General features: G+C 37.3%; 2 protein-coding genes across 6 annotated transcripts in view; both read left to right on the top strand.

Annotated features, from left to right (window-relative positions):
- The window catches only part of TC2N (tandem C2 domains, nuclear), a 47715-nt gene extending 39361 nt beyond the window's left edge, over positions 1 to 8354 (top strand). For 4 of the 5 annotated variants that reach the window (XM_049897971.1, XM_049897969.1, XM_049897968.1 and 1 more), the window contains exons 11-13: positions 1579 to 1693; positions 5630 to 5829; positions 7956 to 8352. In XM_049897971.1, the coding sequence (XP_049753928.1) occupies positions 1579 to 1693; positions 5630 to 5829; positions 7956 to 8066 (426 nt within the window). In that variant the 3' untranslated portion in view covers positions 8067 to 8352. Of the gene's footprint in view, positions 1 to 1578; positions 1694 to 5629; positions 5830 to 7955 lie in introns of all 5 variants that reach the window. The other variant, XM_049897972.1, reaches the window with a different exon arrangement.
- Positions 8355 to 10750: 2396 nt separating this feature from the next.
- Positions 10751 to 20029, top strand: part of CATSPERB (cation channel sperm associated auxiliary subunit beta) — a 147151-nt gene continuing 137872 nt past the window's right edge. Inside the window, exon 1 of the mRNA XM_049897973.1 lies at positions 10751 to 10835. The gene's annotated coding sequence lies outside the window, so the exon portion shown is untranslated. The remainder of the gene's footprint in view (positions 10836 to 20029) is intronic.

Below are 20029 nucleotides of genomic sequence, written 5' to 3'. Positions count from 1 at the left end.
TGCCAAAACAAACAATTTTTATCATTGTTTTAGATTTTCATTTTGGACTTTTAGACAAGGGACTCTAACGTCAACAGCTGAGTTTTTAACTTTTCTCTGTGATTCACTTTTCACGATCTGTCTCTTGGTTTCTTATGGCATGACCAATTTTAAAACATAGAGGCATGTTCAGGAAAATGCCCAAACTTCAGTCAATGGCCTGTACATAAAAAGATTTCTTTTTCCCATGAACCATGAACTAGTTAATGGGGAACACTGAGTGATACCATGAACTAGTTAATGGGGAACACTGAGTGATAATCAAATATAAATCTCTTCATAAAGCCTCATTCAGTAATACTAGCGAAGACTTTTGTATATGTCTATGCAGAGCCCTAGTGAGATCTGTCAACATTATGTTGTTATTTTATTCTCATCCTTATTCTTTTCAACATGTGCACAGTAATGTTTCTGTGTTTGGACAACTTTATGTTTCTCTCTTTTATTTTTCACTCCAAGAACCATGGAGTCCCCGTAGTAGGCTGGCTTATGCTGGATTTCACGAATTGCCAACTTTCTTTTCTTGTTTATCAGCAGTACTGAAAACTACATTTTAATTTTATTTCCCCTCTCTAAAACCAGTTGCTGTCACGTTGATCCCAACTCATGGCGACCCCACGTGTGTCGGAGTAGAACTGGGCTTCCGAGGGTTCTCAAGGGCGGATTTTTTCAGCAGTAGGTCACCAGCGCTTTCGTCCTTTTGGCCAGCAGCCAGGCACGTTAACAGCACCACCCGGGGACTCCTCTCCCTCTCTGTTGTCCAGTGCGTGCTGTCCAGTCGATTCCGACTTGAAATCTTTACAGAAGCAGATTTCCTTCCTAGGTCTCCTTTTTTTTTACTGTTTGCCCAGGTTTCCTTTGCCTTTTCGTTAGTATTTGCCACCTCATGCTTTCACTACCTTCCTTCTTGCCAACTTTCTTATTTTTTGGTTTTCTTCCATTCAGCATGGTAATTCAGCTCTTCGTTCACAAAACAGTTCATTGTGGTAATTGTAGTAATCCTTTGTTTTATTCTGTTATGCATAAAGTCACCATGAGTCAGAACCGACTCAATGGCAACCAATGACTCTGATTTCTGTAATTAGAAAACTAGTGATGATTCTCATATATTAACATTTTTGTCATGTTTCATGTGCTATTTAAAAATAACTGAAATGACTACATTTAAGTCTTTTGAAAGTGTGCTGTTTTTGTGTTTATTTCACTGATGTTTTCTCCAGTAATACTGCTTAGGAACTTAATTTATTCTTAATTTGAATTGCCTTTTTGTCTCACTGAGTTTGAAGGTTCAGTATGTAGGTGTAACTTGTATTTCTAGAATCCATAATGCTTATCTTCTTTCTCTTATAGTTATAGCTTTGTTGGCAGGAGCTAACAACAGCAGGTGTGGCAATTACCTATTAGATAAAATAGAATTTGAGGCAAAAAATAGTTAAGCAGTGCTTTCAAAATTTCTAACCTTAGCTCTATATCTTTGCACTTTTGAAATATCGCAAAATTTTAGTCTTATTTACCACGTGACACTTTTTTTATATGCAGGTTTGCCATGCAGAGCTTGAATTAGGGACTTGTTTTCAAGCAGTAAATAGCAGAATTCAGTTACAAATTCTTGAAGCACAGTACCTTCCAAGCTCATCAACACCTCTGACTTTGAGTAAGTATATTAGTGGTTTAAAATGGAAACTTCAAAAAGTATTAGTAAAAGATCATTTTTTCCTACATTCCTTAAAGTGGAGACTAAAATCTTAGTAGTGTTTAGTATTAAGACTACCCTTTTAACTTAAAATTACTTTATTGGATCTCAAATTTTAGCCGTAGAGCCTGCCTTCATCCACTGGTCTCTTGATCCTTATCCAATTGTGACTTCTCTACATCTGATACTATTCCTTATTTAGTGCATCAGTTCACACAGGTTTAGTGTCCAGAGGACTGTTGTCTTTGTTTCACCACCCTTAATCATTTATCCTCTCTCTAGGTCTGTATCCTTAGATGGATGTTCTGCTAACTAGAAACATTTTTCAAAACAAAACAAAACACCAAAATTTCAAAAACAAAGTTTGACCTATTTTTCCCTCCCTTAGTGGAGGAGACATTCTTGAGTTCCTACTAACCTTACTACCCGGTTCCACTGTATTCCTTGCTTTCCTTTTTTAACTCAAAGCTTCTGAATTGGATGTGACTGCTCTCTTGCTTTGTTTCCTGTATTTAATCAATTGCTGAGATTTGTCATTCTTTCTCCATGTTATTTTTTAAAAATCTGTGCTATTTTTTCCATAGCTAAAATCACCATCCATTCATGCTGTGAGTATTTATTGCTACCAAAGACAGTATCTGCCTTGCTCCCCATTGAACACCAGTACTAGAAGTATATACCTGGCATTGGAGATATGATAGGAGAAAGACAGACCATAGTGTCTGTCCTAATTACAGTCTAGTGAGAGAGATCTTAATATGCCTTGACTGTTGTGGTGGTGGAATTTCCAAATGGAGATGTCTAGGAGGCAGTGTTGGCATTGAATATCATCACATAGAGATGATAATTGAAATTGAGATGTGTTCTCTAAGAAGAGAGAATAATGAACAAGAGTGAAGGCATAAGCCATAGGGAAAACCATTGTAAGGACAAAATTAAAGAGAGAAGAGCTGTAGGAATGATAGTAAGGAGAACCATAATAATGGGAAAGAATTAAAAAAAAACAGAAATGATAGAACAATGATGGCAATAAGACCTTTCCAGGGAAAGAAGAGGTTAATTGATGACTTTCGAGAGCATCATGGGTTAGGATGAAATCTAGGCTAATGTATTTATCCTTTTACAAGCTTTTTAATCCTACCTCTTTGCTTAATTCTTAACTATTCCTTGAAAGCATTTTCTTCAAATCTGCTGATTTGTGCCGCCTACATGTTGTAATTCAGATAGACTTACTCGACCTGGCTCTCTGTTCAGCTTATCTCCTATTGTATTCACATTTTGTCTTTCTCTTTATCATTTGTCTTCAGTTTTAGCAGGGCACATTGCTGCCCAGAGTTAAAGTTCTCTTTCTAAAGAAGAAGGAAAAAATGGATTGTGGTGGTAATTATTAGTCATTACCACAAATACTTAGAGCAAAACAACATATGTTGAAAATAAAGTGTTATTCCAGTATGTACTAGGCAACTGCTAACAAACAAAAGCAGTTATGGCAATTTTATTTTAGACAAAATAGCATTTGAGGCAAGAAATAGTTAAACTGGACTAAGATAATTTTGTTTTTTAATAAAAAGTGCACCTGTGGGAGGCAAGATGGCTGCATAAATAGCTGCATGCTCCAGTGCCTCCACACAAAAACAGGAAAAACAAAAAAATGGAAAGTGGTGGAACCAGTGGTCTCAGAACTCTGGAAACCAATTAGAGTTACAGCATCTACATGAATCAAGAACCAGCTGACTATCAGATGGTGGGAAAACCTTTCTCCCTATTGTGGGTGCTCTTCCCCCTCTCTACCTCCTGGCACAGGGGGCTATGGCAGTGCCTTCTGTGCTGGCTGTACCGCACAAACCACGCTCCCCTTTGGCTCAGGAGTGTGGGGAACAGGTACCTTTCATTGGTGGACTGTTGTGTGTGACTCTTCATATCTGTCTAAGGGCTGCCTGAAGGACTGAGAAAGGCCCATCCTCCTGATGTAGCAAGCCTCCATGCTCCTACAGGACTGGGAGGGAAGCAGTGAACACCTGAAGGCTGTGGCCGCTCTCAGTCACCTGGGGTTAATTAGTGTGCTGAAGCAAACAATGAGGGCCAAAAGAGAAGGGCTGGTGTGAGAGTTTCTTATGGAATTTAGAACTTTCAAAAGCACTGTCTAATTATGCAAAATGGAGGATTAGGAAGTTCTAAAGGTCCTCCCTCCACCAAAACAACTATTGCTTTGGAAAGAGCAATTGGAACCAAGTATTTTGGAACTCCGGAACCTAATTGGACACTTAAATCAACTAGGGGAGTGCTTGATGAAGGGATAAGCTGCTGATCTTTCCTAGGTGAACCACATACATCAACAGGCTACCATCCCTCATAGTGGTGGGAATGGCAGCCAGTGTTCCTAGAGTGGCTGGCTGGGGCCAGGGTAGGCAGTGGGACCTCGCCCTTCACATATTTAGGGTTGCACATTTTGCACAGTTGGGTTGGTCTGGTGGTTTCCCAAGGGACCAACATCGCATTTACAAAACGGGCAAAGGAATAGACATTCCACCAAAGAAGATAAACAAATTGCCAATAAGCACATGTAAAGTTCCTGAAAGTCATTAGTCATTAGGGAAAAGCAAATCAAAACCATAAGGAAAATGGAAAATAACAAACATTGGTGAGTTTATGGAGAAATTGGAACCCTTATCCATTGCTGGTGGGATTGTAAATATTGTGCAGCTGTTGTGGAAAACACTGTGGTGGTTCTTCAAAAAGTTAAATGTAGAACCACTGTAAAAACCCATTGCCATCGAGTCAATTGTGACTCATATCGACCCTGTGGGACAGAGTAGAGCTGCCCCATAGGGCTTCCAAGGAGCAGATGGTGGATTTGAACTGCTGACCTTTTGGATAGCAGCCAAGCTCTTAACCACTACACCACCAGTGCTCCAGAATCACTATATGACCTAGTAATTCTGCTCCTAGGTATGCACTCAAAAGAATTGAAAGCAGGAACTCAAACAGATTCTTGTACACCAGTGTTCATTGCAGCACCTTTAACAATAGCCAAAAGGTGGAAACACCACAAGTGTCCATCAACAGATAAATAAAGTGTGTATAAAAAAAAACTGTTTTTTATATACATACATTGGAATATTATTCATCGGTAAAGAGAAATGAAGATCTCATATATGCTGTAATATGGATGAACCTTGAGAACATTGTGCTAAGTGAAATAGGCCAGACACAAAAGGACAAATATTGTATGATCCCACATCTATGAAATATTCAGAATAGGCAAATGCATAGAGACTAAAGTTTATTAGTGGTCACCAGGGGTAGGTGGGCAGGGGGAGGGAGAGATAATTATGTGAGGAGTACTCAGGTTCTGTGAAAGGTGATAATTTTTGGAAATGGATCGTGGTGATGGTTGCACAACACGGGGAAAGTAAATGATGTCACTGAAGTGTACACGTAAAGCTGGTTGAAACGGCAATTGTCTTGATACATGTATTTCACTACAATTTAAAAAAAAAAAGTACATCTACCAAGATGATACGTCTCAAACTTCTATGTACCTAACAATAGAGCATAAGTGAAAAATTGTAAAAGCTAGAAGTAGAAACTGATAAATCCAGAATCATTGTGGGAGGCTTTGATACAACTTTCTGTCAAAGATTGACTCATGTTTACAGCAAAAGTCCCAGAATCGAATTTCATTGGTATGGCTTAGATCGTGTACCCACCCTCTGACCCACTCACTGTGGCCAAGGGTTGTGATATTTTGGTTGTCTAGGCCTAGTTCATATCCAGCCCTAGAGCTGAAAGTTTGGGGTCAGCTCTATTTATTTACAGTAAGTATAATACAGATATATATATCTTTATACGGTATCTTAAATAACATTTAGTATGTCAAAATTTCTCATTTCTAAGGTTTTTTTGTAAAGGTGGCAATGTTTAGCTCAGGAGACTTGATTTATAAGAAGAAGACACGTTTACTGAAGGCCTCCGGTGGAAGAGTAAAGTGGGGAGAGACTATGATTTTTCCACTTACACAGACTGAAAAAGAAATCATTTTTCTTATTAAGCTTTATAGTCGAAGCTCTGTAAGAAGAAAACATTTTGTGGGCCAGGTTAGTAGTGAGTTTTTATCTTGAATTCCTTCCTGATATTTTTCTGGGGGCATTTGAACAGCTTGTTAACAAAGGAAATACAGGATGTAATTAAAGTTGAATAGAATAAAATTCTTCTGCATCATAGATTAAAAATTTAATGTGGCACAAAAACCAAATCTTGCCGGACTTTTTGCTTTAATACAAATAGTTGGAAATTCTGAGCAATCGGGCTTTCTATCTTAAAATATGACTATTTCTGAGCTTTTCAACTTTAAACACTGTGCGTGAGGTTATTTTTTCAGTACTTCTGGTTAGTTCCTTATAGAAGTCGGAAACAAGTAACTTAAGTATTTAAATCAAATTTATGTTTAACGTGAGCATTGTTTGTTCATTTGCTATTAATTGGATTATGTTAGATTTCAATTCAAAACATCTATTTTAACAGTGGCTGTGGTATTATTTAGACATTCAGTGCTGGTGTTGGGTGAATCTATTTAGTAATTCTTGGTAATTTAATATAAGACATAACACTTGCTTACTTGCCAGTCTTCATACTTGTTCCCTTTGTATTTCCTTTCTTTACTATGAGTGGATTAGTTTAGCTGTCTGTTATCTTTTATCTTAACCACAATTGCTTGAACCATATTTAAATTTCAGAATCTGTATTATTGGTTTAAAAGCTTCCACTTGGCTATAAGATTTTATTAACAGTCTACACGAAATCCTCAAATTATAATATAAATTTTCAAAGATTAACATCAAGTCTTTGACTCAATATTTCATGTTTTACCTGAAATATTTAAAGTGTTACAGTTTTGTTCTTCATTTATTCTTGTTTGGAAAAGAGTTTGAGCTCAACAGTTTATATAACTAGCGTGCTTTTGAAAGCCATGGGGCCTTTTCTTTATCATCAAACCTCAATTATCATGTATCAGTGGAATAGGAAATTTACTTGAGAGATGATTTCCAGGATAGCCTTTATGGTGATTCTGTTTTTCTCGGGTGAAGCTGTAGTTAGAATATTAACTTTGGGCAGGTTCTTGTTGTTCATCTGTTCTTACAGCTTCTTTGGTAGCCTTGGGAGCCACCCTGCTGGGGTTGCCAAATGTGGAATCAAGTTCTCCCACCCTCATATCAACCAACCCATTGCCATTGAGTTGATTCCGATTCATAGTGACCCTATAAGACAGAGTAGAACTGCTCCTTAGGGTTTCCAAGGAGCGGCTGGTGGATTCGAACTGCTGAGCTTCTGGTTAGCAGCCGTAGCTCTTAACCACTGTGCCACCAGGGCTCCATATCAAGCAAAGCACTCTAATTTTATCTGTTTTATATGTTGGGATTTTATGTAAGATTTTATTTGAAGAAAAGCTTCCTCAGACCATGAAAGAAAGTAAAACAATGTTTGAAAACTAATGACCTGCTCCAATCTCTTTTATTTTAAGGAATTAGAAGTTAGGTCTCAGGTAATTTAATTCCAAAGTAACAACATTTGTTAGTGCTAGAGCCAAGGTGAGAATTCAGGTCTTCTGATTCCTAGTCCACCTTGCCTCCATGATATGTAGCCATTGTGATGTCTTATGTTTGTATGAAACTTTACGGTTTTCCAGAGTTCATTCACATATATTATCTAAAGTTACATTAGTGATAGGTACTGTGAAATTATTTAATACAGATCAATAATGACTATTTGTAGATTTCAATGAAAATTACAGTTTTACTTAATATAAAAGATGTTTAAAAATATACATTTTTTACCAATTTAATATAAATAATGATTAGGCTTAGTAAACAGTAATCATGGCAAAAATATTTTTGGGTGGTTGGGATCAGTTTTAAGCTGAGCTCCTAGATTTATTGAATAAGAAAGGATAATAATAATTCTTTGGGGAAAAATAATTTTTTATTATCTCACATTAAATTTTTAAATTGAATCGCATTATTTAGTCTTCAGAATGACTAAACAGGCTGAATGCAATAACATTTAAGTTTCAAAAAGAGAAATTCAGTGAATTTTTGGAAAAATGGAAAAATGTTTAATTGAAAATATGTAAACCAAACTCCTGGATATGTTTAATCAATAAGAGTACTTAACTGTTTGAGCTCAGTTATTGTTTTGTCAAATTAAATGTACTGTTTCTTTACAGATTTGGATAAGTGAAGACAGTAATAATATTGATGCAGCAAACCAGTGGAAAGAGACAATTACAAATCCAGAAAAAGTTGTTATCAAGTGGCACAAATTAAATCCATCTTGAAGATTTCACACGTTAATTTGGTGAAGCACTTGACATTTATTTTAGAAGGCTTATCTCAAATTGCTACCAATGAAGAGACGAATCGCTGCCTTTGTTGATATAATTATGGAGGCCATAATTATAGTACATAATGGATCTGATCAAAAAAATTAAACTTGATGGAAAATGTAATTTTTTTTTTAATTCAAAGTGAAGGAAATGTTTTAAACCCGTGCCCAGTAGATAATAAAATACACCATCACTATGGCAACTAAATAAATTATAAAATCAACAAGAATAACAACCAGAGATAATTATTGCTATATTATGTTTTGGGTTTTTTGAAGCTTTACCTAGATATTCAAAACCTAGTGTATCAAGTTTCTGTTAGTACTACTAGGCATTTAGAAGATTTTTACCACTGACTAAGCCTTATTGATAAGATCTTGGCTCTACTGTTTACCTCTTGCTAAATATTTTCTTTCAGAAGGTAAAAATGAACTGAACCTTTTCAGTCTATTTTGTATTGGGGAAAATTTGTGCCCTGTGTTTTCTAATTTACCAAATATTTGCATTGCCACCTTGTGAGCTATTTATCTGCAAAAAACAAATACACCATTTCCTTCAAAAATAGGAAACTATGTTTCGGCAAGAATAAGTTACAATACCAGAAGGTTGAAGTTTAATTGGAAACCTAGATCACACACATTGCTTCTTCTCTCGAATATTTTACTCTGTTTTATTTGGAGTTGAAATAAGATTATTATCCATATGGTTATCCTAATTAGCAGAATGAAATGAGCCTAGATAGTAAATTCAATATTTTATGGTAATCACTTCCTTGTTTTTCTTTTGTAATATAAATTACTTGTTTTATAATCCACAATGTTAGAGTATTTTCTCATGTTTTTTCATAACCGTACCTGATAGTACTATGTAGCAGATAAATATTTTGTATTGCCGTTTTCTTTCAGATACTCTTTGGAACTCAATATGTGGGAATAGTTGGTCATATGAGCTATTATTGCCAAAAAGAACAGCTTTTTGAAGAAGCAGCACCATTCACAATCTTGGAAAATTTGATGTTATTTTTGCTAACGATTGGACTAAATACCCTATATTCACAGTCCTCCATTTTTCTTTCTTTCTTGGCACACTTGCTAAGAGATAGATGATGATATTTTAGGCCAAAAATATACCCTGCTGTAGAGTTGAAATTGACTCAATGGCAACGGGTTTTGTTTTTTATTTTTTTTTAATAGATTATGCAGGAGCCCTGGTGGTGTAGTGGTTAAAGCACTCAGCTGCTAACTGAAAGGTCAGCGGTGCAAACCCACCAGCTGCTCCCTGGGAGAAAGATGTGGCAGTCTACCTCTGTAAAGATTATAGCCTTGGGAACCCTGTGGGGCAGTTCTACTCTCTCCTATTAAAAAAAAACAAAAAACCATCACCATCAAGTCGATTCCGATTCATAGCGACCCTATAGGACAGAGTAGAACTGCCCCATAGGGTTTCCAAGGAGCGGCTGGTGGATTTGAACTGCCAACTATTCTATTGGCAGCCAAACACTTTACCACTGCGCTACCAGGGCTGTAAGTCAGGCTCGACTCCACGGCACATGACAACAAAGAGCTTAAGCGTCCCATCCCCTCTTTTTTCCATTTCCTGTGTTTTATATATCCCATTAAAATTTTTCAAAATAAATACTTAATTCCACTTTTCCTAGCACTACCTCCTCAAACTACAGAATGTGCATATTTTACGTTCGCTTCTACTAGGAACCCTGGTGGAGCAGTGGTTAATATTCTTGGTTGCTAACCAAAAGGTCAGCGGTTCAAACCCACCAAGCTGTTCCATGGGAGAAAGATGTGGCAGTCTGCTTCTGTAAAGATTTGTAGCCTTGGACACCCTGTGGGGCAGCTCTATTCTGTCCTGTAGGGTCACTATGAGTTGGAATCAACTCGACGGCAGTGGGTTTGGTTTGGTTGCTTCTACTACTTAGATTTTATAGTAGAGTTGGCAGATACTCACTGCCACTGTATGTTTTGAAATACTTTTCAAAAAGTAGTGAAAATTGGCACTCACGTGGATTTTTAAGATGTCGTCTTCAATGGTAGTATTTGAAAGTTTGACACAATGCGACTATTATAGCTACCAAAAATGCTAATGTATTGCCTTTTAGTTATTAAAGAACAGGCTGTGTTGTTTTAAAAAAAAGCCTAGAATTATATTTTAGCAGTTTTCTGTTCTATTAATGCTTTCAGCTCTTACATTCTAATATATGTATTCATGTATATAACTCAATTTTTAATTATTTTATTTTCAATATTTTTACAATATGGGTATATGTGTAATTTGTGGGAAAAGCTATGGCTTCTTAGCGTCTCATATGTCTTTGAATCCTAAGTAAATAAAACAATAAAAAGAAAACCTTTTCATTTAAAAGACTTTTCAGATAGAAAGATACGGAACACAACTAAGATCCCAAATGTTTTCTTCAGTTTTTACTTAAGTCTTCTTCAGATGAAGAAATATAAGATACAGCTGAAATTCTGGTTCTTTCCTTGAAGCGTTATATGGAAATATAAAAAGAAACACAATTTTCTGTTAGTAGCTACAAATATGAGAAAAACATTAGGAGCTGTTAATCAAAAATAAGATACTATCCACAAATCATTTTTCTTTGTATTTGTTTAGGCATTTCTTGTCCTTTACCTGCTGTAACAAGAAGAAGGGAACCAAAATGATGCTGGATAACCAGAGAAACCCATAGAGAGCTCAAGTTGATAGGTGATAATTTGCACAGTACTAATCCCTGAAGTATATTTATTTATAAACTTTCAGATTAACACAGTTAAATAGCTGTAGCCCATATCAAGACTACCAGCTCCATTTGGCTTTCATTTAGCTTTACATAATTTTTTTTTTTAGTAGAACTCCTAGAGAAATGACCATTGAAGTATATCAGTTCCAGTCTTTATCAGGGTTTTAAGAAGGAGCCAGTGGGATTTTGAACATATGCTATGCAATTGTGGTCTTAAAATAGTATAAACTGGCTTATCTATGATACTAATGTACTCAAGAGCCAGGTGGAAACTGTATTTTCCAGCAGTTATTTCCACTGTTTATTTAATCAAATATTTGCTTTTTTATGAAGCATTTCAGAAATTTGCAATGTCGTCAACGGTAACATGTATTTTAAAAAATATATTTCCTATTGACACTGGGTAGGATATGCCAACGGAAGTACCTTTTTAACTGTCTGCATCTATGATAGTTATGAAGACACTTTATAATGTTTTCTAATGAATAAGCTATAATCCTTGTTCAAAATAAATTTCTAATGCTTACATTTTTGGCTGAAATATTAAGTGTTGGGGAAAATTACTGTCTTAATCATCTAGTGCTGCTATAACAGGGATACCTCAAGTGGATAGCTTTAACAAAGAGAAATTTATTTTCTTACAGTCTAGTAAGTTACAAGTCCAAATTCAGGGCATCAGCTCCAGGGGAAGGCTTTCTCTGTCGGTTCTGGAGGAGTGTCCTTGTCCTCAATCTTCCCCTGGTTGAGGAGTTTCTCAGGCACAGGGACCCCATGTCCAAAGGGCGCACTCTGCTCCTGGTGCTGCTTTCTTGGTGGTATGAGGTCCCCCACTCTCTGCTTGCTTCCCTTTCCTTCAGTCTCTTGAGAGATAAAAGGTAGTGTAGGCCACACCCCAGGGAAACTCCCTTTACACTGGATCAGGGAGGTGACCTGAGTAAGGGTGGTGTTACAATCCCACGCTAATCCTCTTAACATAAAATTACAATCACAAAATGGGGGACAACCACACAATACTGGGAATCATGGTCTAACCAACTGACTTGTATTTTGGGGGGGACACAATTTGATCCATGACAATTATCAAAAATGGGCACAGGTGAAGTATCATGTCCATTCTGAAATAAAGATTTAAGATTTAAAAATATATATTAAAAGTTAATATAGCCTCCAAAATTGGATTTTATTTTGTGGGTGATGAATTGCCTGAAGATGAATGCTGCCTATGTTTTTAGTAATTTCTTAGTGGAAAAAAGTTTTTTTAATTGATGCTGCTTGATTCTTTTATTTTTTTCCTTCTATAAAAAAATCTTTGATCTGAAATACAGTGGTTAAAAATAATAACAATGAGAGGGCAGAACCAACATGGTGCCATAGATAGAAGCACCATGCAATCCCTCTGCAGCAAAGACCAAAAAAAACTAAGTAAAACAGATACAAATGTCAATCCTGGGACCCTAAGCATCAAATGAAGGGATAAAGAAATAGATCAAGCACAAATGGAAAAAGAAACTGACAGAGAACAGAAAAGGAGGAGAACTACAGAATGGAGGTCCTCTGCTAGGTAATGTGGCACAGTTTCATCATCTTGGAGCACAGCCAGCAACAATCTCAGTAGGGTGTACAGGAGGTAACTTAATGGAGCTCCAAACAGGAGAGAGCACCCACCCCATATGCTGCCCCCACTTCCCACCAGCCCCCAGTGTGCCACCATGGCTAGGGTACCGTGGTGCTCAGGCCATCAGCTACAACAGGCCCACACTGCCTCCCCTTCCCACCACTTGAACAGCTGCTGAACAGTGGGAAAGTGAGCCCGCACCACTCCCCATCTGACACCCCCCACCAATCTGGCGAGGGGTTGGGAAAGCCCTATACCACTGGACCAATATCAGGAGACAGCACCTGCCTAGTCTGCCCTTGGCCACCTTGCCAAACCAGTGTACAGTGAAGCGGGCTCACCCTACTTGTTGGTGCTCTGCCTGCCCAGACAAGGTGGTGAGAACTACCATGCCCACAGATGAGCAAACAGCAAAACATGCCTGGCCTGTCTGCCCTAACATATCAAAACAAGAAACAACAACAACAACAAAAAAAAACAGTATGAAACGAATATGCAATCAATAAATAATACCTTAATGTCTTGAAGATAGCAGACAATATCAAAATACATAAAAAGCAGGACAAGATGGCTCCAGCAAATGACCAAAATAAGGAAAAAGATCACCTTCCAGTAGAAGAAAAAGCAGTGGTACTCCCTCGTGTGGTATTCAAATGACTAATATTTTAGGGCTCTCCAAGAGAGAAGGAAAGAGACCAAGGAACACACAAAGCCAACAAAAACATAGCCAAAATCAAGGAAAACACAGACAAAAGCAATAGAAGAATTCAGAAAAAGAATACAAAAACAAAATGTCAAAATAAATAAACAACTAGAGATCATACAAAAACAGCAACTAGAAATCCAAAAGGCAACAAAATTTCAGAAATGGACAACTCAATAGAAAGTTTTAGGAGCAAATTTGAAACAATAGAAGGCAATCAGTGAGATTGAAGACAAATCCATGGATGCCACTTTGAGGAAAAATCAGAGGAAGGTATGAAGAAAACCTAAGAATTATGTGGGACACAATGAAGAGTAAAAATTTGCATGCGATTGGAGTTCCAGAACAGGTGGAGAAAATGGAAAACACAGATATTACTGGAGATTTGCTGGCAGAAAACTTCCCAAATATCATGAAAGACAAAAAGCTGACCATCTAAGAAGCTCAACAAACCCCATATAGGATAGACCCCAGAAGAAAATCACCAAGATACCTCATGATCACACTTGCCGAAACCAAAGACAAAGAATCCTGAGAGCAGCTCAAGAAAAACGGAAAGTCACTTACAAAGGGGCAACAATAAGACTAAGCTCTGATTACTTGGCAGAAACTATGCAAGCAAGAAGGCAGTGGAATGACATATTTACAACTTTGAAAGAAAAAAACTGCCAACCAAAAATTATACATCCTGCAAAACTCTCTCTCAAATATGATGGCAAAATTAGGACATTTCCAGATAAACAGAAATAAATTGAATTTGGAAAAGCAAACCAAACTTACAAGAAATATTAAAGGGAGTCCTCCAGTTAGAGAACAAACAACATGAGAGAGCAACTGCAGTCTAAGACACAGGACAGCATCAGCCAGATACCAGCTTAGATAAAGAACTCTAATAAAACAAAGTTAAAAGATTTAAAACAGGAAAACAGAGATGTCAATCTGTAATGACCACAATGTCAAAACAGTAAAAGGAAGAATAAATGTAGGTATAGAACTTTCAAGTGGAGAGGAAGTCAAGGTGATATCACGTAATACAAGACTGGTTCAAACTTAGGAAGATAAGGGTAAATTTCAAGGTAACCACAAAGGAAGTTAACCCTACGAAAAAGAAGAAAAAGATTCAGTAAATACAAAATGTACAATAATGAAAGAAAAGAAAATCCACAAACAAAAGAACTCAGCACAGGAGAATCAGAGGAACAGAAAATGTCAGCACCAGAAAAAAATGCACAATATGACAGCAATAAACTCATACCTATCGATAATCACACTGAATGTAAATGTGCCCATAAAGACACAGAAAGTGGCAGAATGGATTAAAAAAAACACAGCCAATCCGTATGCTGTCTACAAGAGACACATCTCAGACACAAAGACATAAATTTATTAAAAATCAAAGGATGGAGAAAAATATATCAAGCAAACAGTAACCATAAAAGGCAGGAGTGGTAGTACTAATCTCAGATAAAATAGACTTTAAGGCAAAATCAACAATAAAAGACAAGGAAGAACATTATATGATGATTGAAGGGACAATCCACGAAGAAGATATAACCTTAATAAATATTTGTGCACCCAACAACAGGGCCCCAAAATATGTAAAACAAACAGAAATAGTTCCACAATAATAGTAGGAGACTTAAACACACAACTCTGGGTAAAAGACAGAACATCTACAAAGAAACAACACAGAGAAAATCTAAAGGCCAAAATCAAATAGGACCTCGTAGATATATATAGAACACCCCACCCAACAGCAGCAAAGTATCCATTCTTTTCCAACGCACATGGAGCATTCACCAGAATAGACCACGTTTTAGGCCATAAAGCAACCCTCGATAAAATCCCAACCACTGAAGTAATACAAAGCATCTTCTCTGATCACAATGCCATAAAAGTAGAAATCAATAATGGGAAGAGCAAGGAAGAAAAATCAAATGCATAGAAACTGAATAACACCTTGGTTAAAAACAACTGGGTAATAGAAGAAATCAAAGAGGGAGTCAAAAAATGTCTAGAATCAAATGAGAATGAAAACACATCATATCAAAACCTTTGGGACACAGCAAAAGCAGTGTTCAGAGGTCAATTTATAGCAATAAATGCACATATCAAAAAAGAATGGGCCAAAATCAAACTGTTAACCCTACAATTTGATCAAATAGAGAACAGTAAAAACTGGCTTCTGTCACCTAGCATAATGTTTTCAAGATACATCCACATTGTAGCATGTATCAGTACTTCATTTCTCTTTATTGCCAAATAATATCCCATTGTATGGAAAAAATTGATATGTTAATTGCTGTGCAGTCAGCTCCGACTCATGGTGACCTCACGTACAATAGAAAGAAATGTCCCCGGTCTTGCTGCATCTTCACAATTACTGATATGCTTGAGTCCATTTTTGCAGCTACTGTGCATTTTGAGTTCCTCCCAACCAAAGGGGACTCATCTTCCGACACCATATCAGACAATATTCTGTTGGCTGATTTTTCAGACATAGATTGACAGGCCTTTATTCCTAGTCTTTCTTAGTTTGTAAGCTCCACTGAAACCTGTCCATCATGGGTGACCCTGCTGGTATTTGAAATACCAGTGGCATAGCTACCACCATCCTAGCAACAGGCAAGCCACCACAATACAACAAACTGACAGCCGAGTGGTGGTGTTTAACCATAGGACTCTGATAATGGAAGGAGATATCTGGAAAGAAAGTTCTACATGTCTTCTCAAATGGTCCAAAGATGTCTCATCCCATGCTCAGAAAAATCACTGAGTGAAATATATCTTTTAAATGCTGGTGATGTTCATGCAGTACTGAATTTGTTTCCTGGGTCATCATTCTTTAGTTTATGAGGCAGGGGGATGATAAAAATACCTGCCCTTCATGATAGGACTAGATTGATTTTGTTGTTGTGTGTCGTTGAGTCCATTCCAACAGAGAGAAATTTGGTTGACTGTGGCTCTTAATTTGGGTCTTTCATTTTTCATGATTATAGTGTATGGGGTCTTGAAGATAAATATTTTAAATGAGTTATTTCATATATTTAATGTTGTTGTTAGATGCCATCCAGTCAGTTCTGACTCATAGCGACCCTGATAACATAATTAAATGCAAAAAAAAAAAAAATTATTCAGTACTTCATGAGAAGAACTGTCCTAGGTGGTTCCAGGGATAATGGGATGAATAAGCCATCACTCTTTACTATGGACATATATATTTTCGTAGAGAAATAAAATAGTATAAAGCAGGATTGTAGTATAAACTAATATTTAAGGTATGGACAAAATGCTTTAGAGACTTAAATAAAGAAATAATTAAATTCAGTTGAAGGAATTAGGATTGGTAGATCCCTGACCTGAAACTCATAACCAAGCAGATTGGTAGCACTTTTAATTCATAATCACCAACTCTCTGTAAATAACAATCTTACTCCATTTTTTTTGTCAGCTGGTTCACTGAGATAACCAGTTGATACTTCCTTCCACTCTTCCATCCTTTAATCTACCTGCTCCTTTCTTTACTCTTGTTGTTGTTGTTAGGTGCCATTGAGTCAGTTCCAATTCATAGCAACCCTGCATACAACAGAACAAAACACTGCCCAATCCTGTGCCATTCTCACAATTGTCGTTAACACTTGAGCCCATCGTTGTGGGCACTGTGTCAGTCTGTCTCATTGAGGATCTTCCTCTTTTTCACTGACCCTCACTTTACCAAGCATGATATCCTTCTCCAGGGACTGATCGCTCCTGATAACACGTCCAAAGTACGTGAGACGAAGTCTTGCCATCCTTACTTCTAAGGAGCGCTCTGGCTGTACTTCTTTTTTACTCTTAATAGATCTTGTTTCATGCTTCACGAAGAAAACATTCAGACATTCCTTTAACTTCCCACCACCATATCAACAAACTTATCTTTACCCATATCCATCCTCTCCTCCAACAGATTAGAAAGCTAGTGCAACGTTGTGAATTATGTATCCAAGGCTCTCTTACTTTTTCAAGGATCTCATTCCATTTCTTATTCCTGTTCTCTCCTATTGCTTGATCATTTTCTTCTCTATTGGGTTCTTCCTATCATCATTCAAACCTCCCTAGTGCACGGTTGTCCCAAAATGTTCTATCATTCAAACTTTCCTGGTACACGGCTATTCCAAAACATGTTGTTGATGATAGAAACCAACACACAATTTTTTTTTAATTTTTATTGTGCTTTAAGTGAAAGTTTACAAATCAAGACAGTCTCTCATAAAAAAATTTATATACACCTTGCTATATACTCCTAGTTGCTCTCCCCCAATGAGACAGCACATTCCTTCTCTCTACCCTCTGTTTCTGTGTCCAGTCAGCCAGCTTCTGTCCCCCTCTGCCTCCTCATCTCCCCTCTAGACAGGAGCTGCCCACATAGTCTCATATGTCTACTTGATCCAAGAAGCTCACTCCTCACCAGTATCATTTTCTATCCTATAGTCCAGTCCAATCCCTGTCTGAAGAGTTGACTTTAGGAATGGTTCCTGTCTTGAGCTAACAAAAGGTCTGGGGACCATGACCTTCCCGCGTCCTTCTAGTCTCAGTCAGACCATTAAGTCTGGTCTTTTTATGAGAATTCGAGGTCTGCATCCCACTGTTCTCCTGCTCCCTCAGGGGTTCTCTGTTGTGTTCCCTGTCAGGGCAGTCGTCGGCTGTAGCCAGGCACCGTCTACTTCTTCTGGTCTCTGGCTGATGTAGTCTCTGATTTATGTGGCCCTTTCTGTCTCTTGGGCTCATAATTACCTTGTGTCTTTGGTGTTCATTCTCTTTGCTCCAGGGGGGTTGAGACCAATTGATACATCCTAGATAGCCGTCTGTTAGTGTTTAAGATCCCAGATGCCACTCTCCAAAGTGGGATGCAGAATGTTTTCTTAATAGATTTCATTGTGCCAGTTGACCTAGATGTTCCCCGAAACCATGGCCCCCAAACCCCCGCCTCTGCTATGCTGGCCTTGGAAGCATTCAGTTTGTTCGGAAAACTTCTTTGCTTTTAGTTCAGTCCAGTTGTGCTGACTGCTTCTTTATTGTGTGTTGTCTTTCCCTTCACCTAAAATAGTTCTTGTCTATTATCTAATTAGTGAATACCCCCTCCCTCCCTCCCTCCCTCCCTCCCCACTCTCATAACTATCAAATAATATTTTCTTCTATGTTTAAACTATTTCTTCAGTTCTTATAATAGTGGTCTCATACAATATTTGTCCTTTTGCAACTCACGAATTTTACTCAGCATAATGCCTTCCAGATACCTCCATGTTATAAAATGTTTCACGGATTCATCATTGTTCTTTATCGATGCGTAGTATTCCACTGTGTGAATATACCGTAATTTATCCAGTCATCTGTTCATGGGCACCTTGGTTGCTTCCATCTTTTTTGCTATTGTAAACAGTGCTGCAGTGAACATGGGTGTGCATATATCTGTGTAAAGGCTCCTATTTCTCTAATATATATTCCAAGGAGTGGGATTGCTGGATCTTTTGGTAGTTCTATTTCTAGCTTTTTCAGGAAGCACCAAATCAATTTCCACAGTGGTTGTACCATTTTACATTCCCACCAGCAGTGTAAAAGTGTTCCAGTCTCTCCACAACCTCTCCAACATTTATTATTTTGTGTTTTTTGGATTAATGCCAGCCTTGGAGTGAAACCGAATCTCATTGTAGTTTTGATTTGCATTTCTCTAATGGCTAATGATCGTGAGCATTTCCTCATGTATCTGTTAGCTACCTGAATGTCTTCTTTAGTGAAGTGTCTGTTCATATTCTTTGCCCATTTTTTAATTGGGTTATTTGTCTTTTTGTTGTTGAGTTTTTGCAGTATCATGTAGATTTTAGAGATCAGATGCTGGTTGGAAATGTCATAGCTAAAAGCTTCTTCCCAGTCTGTAAGTAACGTTTTACTCTTTTGGTGAATTCTTTGGATGAGTATAGGTGTTTGATTTTTAGGAGTTCCCAGTTATCCAGTTTCTCTTCTGATGTTTGTGGATTGTTAGTAATGTTTTATATACTGTTTATGCCATGTATGAAGGCTCCTAGCGTTGTCCCTATTTTTTTCTTCCATGATCTTTATATTTTATATTTAGGTCTTTGATCCATTTTGAGTTAGTTTTTGTGCATGGTGTGAGGTATGGGTCTTGTTTCATTTTTTTGCAGATGGATATCCAGTTATGCCAGCACCATTTGTTAAAGAGACTGTCTTTTCCCTATTTAACTGACTTTGGGCCTTTGTCAAATATTGGCTGCTCATATGTGGATGGATTTATGTCTGAATTCTCAATTCTGTTCCATTGGCCTATGTGTCTGTTGTTGTACCAGTACCATGCTGTTTTGACTACTGTGGCAGTATAATAGGTTCTAAAATCAGGTAGTGTGAGGCCTCGCACTTTGTTCTTCTTTTTCAGTAATGCTTTACTTATCCAGGACCTCTTTCCTTTCCATAAGAAGTTGGTGATTTGTTTCTCCATCTCATTAAAAAATGTCATTGGATTCTGGATCGAAATTGCATTTGGTAGAATAGATATTTTTAAAACATTAAGTCTTCCTATAGGGTCGCTATGAGTCGGAATCGACCCAACGGCAGTGGGTTTTTTTGTTATCCATGAGCAAGGTATGTTTTTCCACTTATGTAGGCTTCTTTTTGTTTTTTGCAGTAGTGTCTTGTAGTTTTCTTTGTATAGGCAACAGTCACAATTTTGTGGCTAATGTTTCTGTACTGGCAAAGGAACGTACAGAAACATTACATAAAGCAATGCATAAAGGCAACTACAAACATTACATAAAGACAATGCAGCATGCTCTCAATAGAAATGTGTCCTT

The sequence above is a fragment of the Elephas maximus genome, chromosome 10, assembly GCF_024166365.1.
Source record: "Elephas maximus indicus isolate mEleMax1 chromosome 10, mEleMax1 primary haplotype, whole genome shotgun sequence".
NCBI lineage: Eukaryota > Metazoa > Chordata > Mammalia > Proboscidea > Elephantidae > Elephas > Elephas maximus.
This window is presented reverse-complemented; position numbering and strand designations above follow the sequence as displayed.